The following is a 9606-nucleotide window of genomic DNA, read 5'->3' as shown; positions in this document are numbered from 1 at the left end:
TTTTTACAGCAGGAAGATGTTTTCCAAGCAATTGAAAATAGATAATATAAGCTGTATAACTTCCCAACATAGCTGCAGGCAGTTTAAAATACATATTTCAAAGTTTTAAATTTTCCATTTTTTCTGCTGATGTAATCCATGACTCAAATCCTTTATACGATGTGAGATGTGCCAACGTTTACAACCACTGCGAGAGCTGGAGGGAAAGGCCGGGTTCTTTCATAAGGGACAATTTGTTGTTATTCCAGTTTACAAATGAATGGCCACGGTACCACATTCTCACAAAGTGGAGGATAATTGGCTTTCTTTGCACCGTATTGACTTCAAAAAGGGGATAATATGTCAACACTGGGCCTACATTTCTGCTGCACTGCCCCAAAGTTTTTCCAAAAATCCAATAAGGTAGCTTTAATTGCCACTTGTTGTCCTAGTTGCCACAGATCAGCCGGTTCCATGTAGGCTCCCTTTAAAAGGCACCGCGTCCCCACGGCGGCATGAAGCTCGATATTGATCTCAGTCCCCTGAAGCTTGTGTCATTTCTCATTCATGTAAGCTTAGCGCGTGGATCACCGCAAGGACACAGACGACCAGCACAAAACACACACTTGCCTTCTTTTCTTGTTGCTTGGGCACCGGTTTGTGGTGGCGAGGGACGTTTAGCTCAGCTCTGCCTTTGTGCTCCTTTTGAAGTGCTCCATTTCTCGTTTTCTGAAACAGGTCGATGTGTTTGGGAATCGAAGGCACAGACGAACAAATAGAAAAGGAGAATAGAGGGGGAGAGAGCGAGGTGATGTGGGAGAAATGGGGAGATGCATTGTGTTGACTGAGGGGAGAAAAGGGAAGTGGAGTAGTATTGGAATAGCATGGAGGTAGATACAAACAAGGCGAAGGCAGATGGAAGACAACATGAATCACTGGAGAAAGCATTAAAACAACTGCCCTGTCAGCATTTTTTTAATTATTCCAATAATCACATACGTCTACAACAACATCACTTAGTGGATTGCTTTTTTTGGGCTTCGTGTGGGCCCAACAATGCAGAAGGGCTTAGTAGGACCCGTCCTCTGTGGTCATCAAAGCTCTGTGACTTCCCAGGGTCAAACATGTCAAACACACGTTGCACTTCTTTATAGGTGGTTTGACATCTATCGAACCAACTTTGTTCCATGACTCAAAAAATGCTAATTAATTAGGTTTTTTTGTGCAATAACGATTTTCCGTCAAGATCAATTCTCAGTATTTCATATTCACAGATGAACCCGCGCGCACAGTTCCGGAAGCAATGCTAACGTGAGCAGCCACTACAGCATCTTCCCAACGAGTCCTCGGCATGCAAAGTGTGGTCCACAAGTGGTCAAACTGTTGCTTCAACATGACGCCACAGTCACGCTATGCTGACACCCATTGTTGTTCATATGCAGCTGATGCTGAGTGCTGGTATGTTTAATACAGTAGCAGGATGTGTAAGGCCTACGGGGGGCCCAGTCCCTTCCCTGTCATGTTGCCACGGTGGACTCCTTCACACTTGTGAGGGACTCTTCTCTGCCTACGTAATGGAGGAGATGATAGGAGAAGCGAGAGAAGGAGATAACCAAAGGATAAATGCACCAACAAAGTGGGAGGAAATCCCATTGACACATTCACACTTATCGGGTTACTCTTCCTGCCAGAGCTCATGAAGTTGGGGTTGAATGAAATGCAAAGTTCAGCCAAATGCCATCGCGTGGACACCCTGCGTCCTCTCTTATCTCCTTACAGTTCTGCAGCTTGCTTCTTCTGCCTCTGGCCTTGCAGATAGGACCAGTCCGCTCAGCAGCTTCCCTACTGAGTCGGGCTGTGTCTGAAAATGAGTTGGCCACGTGTAAACCAAACACGTCTTTGAAGATAATGTGTGAGGTTTTCTCAAGAAATACATTGCAAGGGAGCTGCAAAATAGGATTATTGGATTTGGAATGGCTACCAGTGTGCTGGGATGCTAAATAGTGCAGCTCAGGTGAGTTCTCAAGGTATTTAGTCATCACCCAAAAATTGGACCGATAGCAGGGAGAGATAAAAAAGATTCATAAATAAAGCTTGGCAACGGGGGTTTTAACTGGGGGGGGGTTAGTACGTTTTAAAGACCAGGAGTAAGTACGTGTACTAAAATTAAACAGACATGTAGGAAGAAAGCTTCTCTTACTGAATTTAAAAAAACAAAGCATGAGAAATGTCTCCCTTTTTTCTTCCCTAACCAGGCCTCGACCCGGCTGTTCTGTGAGGATCGGCAGGTACTCCATGCGGTGCCTGTCTCCTCATCTCAACTTCAACGGTGACTGGAGGACGAGATCTGACGCCGTGTCCCCTGTGATCTTCCAATCCAGTGTGGCGGGAGAGAGAGAGAAAGAGAGATAGGACACAAGGCTGTTCCAATGCTTAAAGTTAAACAATAAAAACAGAACTCCTCGGATCTTACGCAGACTCACAGAAGCCTCGTGATGTCATCGCAGCTGGCGTCGATCTTCAGAGGATCAAACTGCCTGTTTCTGTCAAGGGGAGCTTCTGAAAAGCAAAAATGAAAAACACAGCAAGTGGGTTCAAACATGGTCTTTCAAATAGAATTAAAGTCAATACTATTTCTTATTTAAATGAGAATAGGTTTTTGTCTCTCCCCTCAGTCCGCTCCGTCTAAAGAATAAAGGCAAACAACAAGTAGTGGCGATCGAACTATAACTCTTGATTGATTGGCCGGTTAGAAAGGGCTGCGATGTGTAATATTGATTGAATACTGATGCTGCGTTCTGACCATCCGACAGAACTAATGGGAACTAACAACAGGAGCACTTCTTTACCAATGTTTTACACAATAACCAACACTGATTCTTGGTGAACCGTAACTTTAGAGTCAGTGGATGAAACAAAAAAAGATGTTTTGGTTTTTCTCAATAACATTTAGACAGAAAACAACGTTGCTCTCTTCTGATTCATGACGGATGTCTCATCATTCAAGGCTCGGGCTACTTTGAGGTTACGTCCTTGGAGGACCTCTCCATTCTGTGTCCTCACACTTTTGAACTCATTCGGAGCGCCGGGAGGGGGAAGTGTCTGCGTTTTCCCCCCCCCACAAAGGAGCGTGTCAGACGGAGAGACGGAGGGAGGAACACTGACAGAGAGGGAGGTCAAAACCTTCAAAGGGAGAGCAACAGGACTTGAGAGGATGAGGATGGATGTGCTGCTGATGGCCCTGAAGCACAGCGCCTCGCCCGTGGGTTGACACACTCAAGGACGCTGTTGACTTCCCATGGTCATTAACAGATGAAAAATAACTTAATTGGGAGCCAGACCAGCAGGGGTGTGCATTATTTTAAGTGCATATTGTAATATAGCTTGAAGAATCATTACCAATGCCTCTCTTTGTCGGCATGTAAAATGGATGAGTATCGTTGGCTTTTTTTCTTTTTTTTTTCACAGTTGAGCTGCATTCATTAGCTAAGGAAATGGGTTCGGAGACACCCGAATGGGGGGGGGGGGGGATTCAGCAGTGCATTACATCTGCCTAGAGCTAATGGACCTCGCCTCGCAGCCAAAGTAAGTACACTCATACACACACTCATACGGACTAATGAAAGCACACACGCGTGCAAATGAATACTTCACATTCTCTGATGGATGTTCATTTAGATTTTGATTTGTGAGGGTGGAAGGGGGAGCGGGGGTGCGGGGGTTCCTCCTCGTAGCCATAGGCCAGGCACGCAGGAAGGACTGGACGGAGTCTCTCACTGACCCACAAGCTGGAGACCTGCAGCCGCTGTGCAGAGAGAGGAGGAAGGAAGCAGACGGGCGGGGGGGGGGGGGGGGGGAGAAGTCAGCACTTGGGATGGAAAGGCTGCCCTGGCCCCGCAAAGTAGCTGAGCAATTCCCCGAGGGGGGGGGGGGGGGGGGGGCAATAAGGTGCGAGTCTGAAGGAGACACCAAAAAGAGAAGAGAAGGAGCAAGTGTAAGCAGAGGATAGGAAAGAAAGAGAGAACATGTGGAAGATAGAAGGAAAGACAGAAGCAGGAAGCGAGCCAGTCGAAACGCATCAAAGCTTTACAACCAACTTCTGGAAAAGTCTAGAAGCAGCAGAAATGAAGGTGGATGTGTGTGTGTGTGTGTGTGTGTGTGTGTGTGTGTGTGTGTGTGTGTGTGTGTGATGATATGTGGGTGATTTGCCTTTGCAGTTCTTAACAACCTGTCTATGTCAAATTGTCACAGTTAACAGCAAAGACAGACTGAGCGTGTTTCACTGGTGGAAATGAAGCCTGCTGGACCACATTATCCCAAATTGAATTCCATTCATCCACAACATACACAGAATAAATGATCCAATTGTTTTCTTGCGTTGTGATTCTGGTACTCTCCGAGCGACTCGGACATTTGATGCTTTCTTTGTGCCAAATGTGGAATCACACAGCTCCAAGGCGCTCATTTGATAAATAGCAATGATGTCAGCAGTGCTTGGGAAGATTGGACTGGACCCCAAACACAAGTGGGTAGCAAAGTTCCAGGGGCTGATGAAGAAGAGGGTGAAAGGCACAGATTTCTTCAGTCACTCTATCGGTCTGCTGTCTTTACATTTTTGTCCTCAACAGCTCCAATAATATGATCATGAACCATTTAGGGACAAAAGATCTATCTTCTCCTTTGCTTTGCCTCTTCTTAATGCCTCACTGAATGTTTTTAGATGTTGTTCATGAGAACAATAGAAAAGGGACAGTTTCAAGCAAAAGCACTCGGTGAGACTCTTTGCTGTCCTGCTCCCAGATGGTGGAATGAGCTCTCTGATGACATCAGTTCTGCAGAGAGCCTCTACATCTTCTCTTTAGACTCTACCTTGTAATGTAACTTGACTCCGTCCAAACAACGACACCCCTCTGCCAACTGCTCCGATCCGCCGTCACGGCCCTCGGTGGGTTCCCTGGAACCGGCAGCACATTTTAGGCCCCGCGGCCCGGGAACCTTCTTCCCTTGTTCAAAACGCTCGGGGCGGTGGTGTGGATTTTGACCACCGTGGACGTTGAGCTGCAGAGACACGTGTTTGACAAAGAGACGAGCCGACACACAGAGAGAAGGAGCTCGCAATCAAGAAAGATTTGCCCTTAATTATTTACTAAACAAGTTGTCCCCCTCGCTCTCATCCAGTATTTAAGGCTCTCCTACCTTCTACCTCCATGAATGAAACAGTTGTCTTTGTAGGAAAATGCCATCAAAGTGCTGCTCTCAGGGTCACTCTTGGCGTTAGAACGTACATTTTAACTTCCATGTTTGAAACAGAGTGGAAGCTTAACTAAATTGAGCAACTTCTCACTGCTGAATTTGTCAAGTCGGAACCTTCCTTCACATCATAAAAATATTCAGCAATTAGCAAAGAGCTATTTTGCATTAATATCATGTATATTTGAATTCTCAGTGTCTTCAAGGTGAAACAACAGCCTATAGAAGCACTTTTGACACTCACACACCGCGTTCTGGTTTTTCCAGTAAAAACACCTGTAACTGTGTTGTCTCCTCAGCACTCCTACTGTCATCATTTACATTCCTGACCTACTTTCCCCTGCCCTATTACCTTGTCTCGCAATGCAGTTAAGACATGGATAATGAGAACTCAGGGGTAAACCATACAAGTAAGTACCTCTCTGGAGCATCTTTATTTTAAACTTCCTGTCTCATGAGCGTGACGCTTTGTCTCCTTAATGGTGCTCGATTAGACAGATATTTTTAATCCTATTCATAATATTTCAGACAACAGGGCATTCAATACTTTAGCAGGAGCAATAACAACATGGAGTGTACACAAATACAGCTTATTATTATTGACAAAATATCACGGATAAAGGGAGACAGAATGGTGCAGAAACATGTCTTCGTTCATTAATAAATGAATCAAATTAAATATATCTCTCCAAGCGTGTGAAGGAAACCACAACAGAGTGTAGAGCTTTCATTAAGGAAGCACAATGCTGCTTGAGACTAGTTGCACTACTTCACCGCTTGAGGGCAGCAGCAGGCTTCTGATGAGACTCCACTGCCTCAGATTCACACAAACGGTGCTTTTAAAGGAAAACGGAGTATTTACCTTTAATGAGATATGTTGATAGTGTTTTAAAAGTCAGAAAAGGTCGACAAAACATGGCATGGATATAAGTCCATCCATTTTGTAGTCTAAATAGTGTCGTTAGGTAGGAGTCGTGTCTTTTTTACAATAGTCAATTTTGAATGCTTAGTTCAAAGCGAAATAAATCGCTGGTGACTCCCCAGCGATTTATTTAGCAAGTAAACCACTTCAAATACGAATTATGATACTAATACCATGTTAATATTTCCACGGGTTCCTCGAGTCGCTCAAACCGTCCGTTTTACTTCTACAATAAAGCAGCAGCCATTGAACAGACTACACCTTTCACACGAAACGCCAATTTCGTATACGGGGCGATGAGTCACTGAAGGCATCACGGGTCATTACCATAATCGCGGTGTAGGGTCTCTCATCCTCTTCAAGGTGTCTCCCCAGGCAGCTCACTCGCAGCCCTTTCCTTGCGTTTCATCGATCCATTCCGATACAAATCGACGCTTTGTAAATCTCGGGACCTTGCGTTGCCATGAAGGGGATCGGGGTCTTGGTGGTTTTCTTGGCGCTTTCCGCCTCTCTGCCGAACACCGCCGAAGCGGGCAGGAGCAAGACCAGCAACCAGAACAGCTTCCGACGGGCAGCTAATGGCATCTACCAGACCCTCAGCGGGGTTTTCGGAGAGGACAACATTAGAGGGATGTACAAGGTGAGCGAGGGGACGTGTGTTCACTGCCCGGCATCTCCGCTGTTATCAGCGGCGAACGAGGGGGAAGCAGGCCTGGCCCGACAATTTTAACGGATGCCATTTTGAAAATTAGCCATTATCTCGTTTTCTATTTTTTCTAAGTGTAGAAAATACTGTTCGTCGATATGACGTCGCCGTGTGCAGTGACATGGCGTCTGTGTTCACGCTGCAGCGCTTTAACGCCGTCATTTACTAATTCATTCATTGAGTCCAGCAGCAAGTGCACCGACTACGAGGCTCCGTGGTGACAGCAAGCCGCGCGGCCCATTTGTCCCCATTTGTCCCCCCCCCCTGTGTCCCCTTGTGTCCACTTCCTCTTCCCCGTACAGGAAGCTGCTCGTGTTGCTAACCCGCACTGCTCGGTCTGCTCTCATTGGCTCACGTGCACTTCCTGCATTTTGAACCCAATGTTTTCATTCATTCCCCTGAATGAAGCCCCCAAATGGACATGTACGAGGCCACGTGACGTCACGCGACTAACTGTCGAACTGCAGTCTGTGTGTGTTTATTAACGTTAATACACCATAAATACTCAGATCCAGATGTAACGCTGTGCATGTACATTGTTCATGATCGCAAGCTTGTAAGCAAAAAAAACACGTTTTTAATCTTTAAACTTTTAATGAATCCATTCCATTTGGCGGGCTGAAATAAAAAGAAACAGTTCTTACTTTTCTCACCTGTCTCTCTGCATTGTCTCTGTAGTTCTTCTCCAAAACCACAGAGCGGTTTGTCCATGGAGTGGACTCCTTCCTCGACACCATCTGGAAGATCTGGTCAGATTTACTCGATGTGATGGGCATCGAATGTAAGTTGTTTTTGTTGTTTTTTTTTACTGTTGCAAACGGCGAGGCTGAAAGAGAGGGTCTTATTGTAAGTCTACCCTCCTCTTCTTCCTCCCCCTCTGTAGCTTCCAACCTCAGCCACTACTTCAGCCCCACGTCTCTTACCAACTCCCCGGCGCGCGCCCTGCTCCTGGTCGCCGCGGTGCTCGTGGCCTACTGGTTCCTCTCCATGTTCCTGGGCGGCTTCTTCTACCTGCTGCACGCCGTGTTCGGGCGCTTCTTCTGGCTGGCGCGCGTCCTGCTCTTCGCCCTCTCCTGCCTCTACATCCTGCAGAAGTTCGAGGGGGACCCCGAGCGCGCCGTGCTGCCGCTGTGCTTCGTCATGGCGGTGTACTTCATGACGGGGCCCGTCGGCGCCTACTGGCGTCGGGGAGGAGGGGCCGGTTCGCTGGAAGAGAAAATCGACCACCTGGACACCCAGATCCGGCTGCTGAACATCCGGCTGAGCCGCGTCATAGACGGCCTGGAGCGTGCCGGGGACCAGTAGGTGTCAGCAGCAGGGGGGGGGGGGGGGTGGATGTTTCCTGTACGCTTCTGCAGCAAAAACAACTACTGGGTATTTACATCTCTACGGTCGGATGGGGGACAAAGCTAGTTTTTGTAAAACAGTATTTTAACTGCTTGAATTCTTTTTTGTTACAGGAAGCCTAAACAAATCCCCAGAGGTGTGAACGGTTGATTTTGAGCTTACACAAATCAACCAAACCTTTTTTTAAACTTTTTTGTTGGGTCCGTCTCAAGGCTTTGATTTAAAAGGGTTTTGCTACATTTGGGATGTTGATGGTTTTTTAAATGCTGGCCTAGTTCTACACCTCAACTCCTTTTTGGAGAAACTCCCTATTTCAGGTTAGAAAATTTCGTCCTAAAATCATCCTCAAGATTTTAAATAGCTGTTCGTAGTTTTAGATTAATTTATTCCAGTTTCAATCATGTAGGTCAAGTTTGTTTCATTAAGGTCTCGTCCCATAGTGGCAATAGTTTCATTCTGTGGGTTTGTGTGTCTGGGGGACCTACTCAGATGTGTGGGCATTATTGTGTGTTTTGTGAAATGAAAAGCACCGTATTGAAGAGTCACCATTGGACTAAAATAAAAATGCAGACAGGCAGCAAAATCTCAGGGACTCAACCAACACGCATATAGAGTTATCAGGTGTATTCAAGTCACGTCTTGGTCTCTGAGTCACTAAACGGTTTTTCAAATCTGGTTTTAAATCGGTCTCAGTAACTTAAAATACTGATAAGTCTGTGCATTTCATGCTGTTGTATCGTGTTTAATTTGCATCCGGGTCGTTTTGAGTAGCACTGACCTGACGTATGTCTTAATGCATCTTAGACTCAAGTGTAAACAGGATCATTATCTTAACTTGATGACAGATTGAATCTGGTCTGGTGCCTTTGAATCTGTAGCAGAAATACAAGCGGCTACTGTACATCCACATTAGACCCTGCATTGGAAATCTGACACATACACATAATTGTTTTTGAATTTGGTATGTGGCAGGTGATGCTTATCAATATCTTAAAGAGATTTACAATTCAAACAAGTATTAAATGAATCTGTGCTTTCAACACAGGCTCTGTGTCCATCTATGTATCAAAATCCATTTTTTAAAAATCTTTTTTTCCTTATTATTTTTGGACAGAACAATCCTTCTCTCATTGTGTGCTGCATTAAAGACCAGCCTTGCTTCTCTATGTTTAACACACCTTTTATTATATTAATATTCCCCTTGGCACAGCTTTTTTGTAATTTACATTTTTTTAATCTGAACACTGTAGACACGTGTTTTTATACAAATGACCCTCATGCTGTGCAAATCTTGGAGGGGGGATGAAAATGTTACTTTCACATTAGAAGGTCTGACTACAGAAGGTTGGAATCATGCGAGGCCACTTCCATAACTACGGCCAAAGAACCAAACCGATCCCTT

At 45.5% G+C, this 9606-nt stretch overlaps 1 protein-coding gene and 1 long non-coding RNA gene across 2 annotated transcripts; one reads left to right on the top strand and one right to left on the bottom strand.

Annotated features, from left to right (window-relative positions):
• Positions 1-214: 214 nt before the first annotated feature.
• LOC119225302 (uncharacterized) lies at positions 215-6601 on the bottom strand. Its single transcript, XR_005121109.2, has 3 exons — positions 6479-6601; positions 2463-2538; positions 215-2348 (listed from the first exon to the last, which is right to left on the bottom strand). It is a non-coding gene; the product is annotated as an uncharacterized LOC119225302 (long non-coding RNA).
• On the top strand, positions 6457-8187 carry bri3bp (bri3 binding protein). The gene is made up of 3 exons (XM_037483070.2): positions 6457-6791; positions 7536-7638; positions 7741-8187. Exons 1-3 carry the CDS (start codon positions 6615-6617, stop codon positions 8160-8162), a joined length of 702 nt encoding a protein of 233 aa, XP_037338967.1. The 5' UTR covers positions 6457-6614; the 3' UTR covers positions 8163-8187.
• Positions 8188-9606: the final 1419 nt, after the last annotated feature.

Source organism: Pungitius pungitius, chromosome 5 (genome assembly GCF_949316345.1).
Source record: "Pungitius pungitius chromosome 5, fPunPun2.1, whole genome shotgun sequence".
NCBI lineage: Eukaryota > Metazoa > Chordata > Actinopteri > Perciformes > Gasterosteidae > Pungitius > Pungitius pungitius.
Note: the sequence above shows the minus strand (reverse complement) of the source record. Positions and strands in the feature narration are given on the sequence as shown.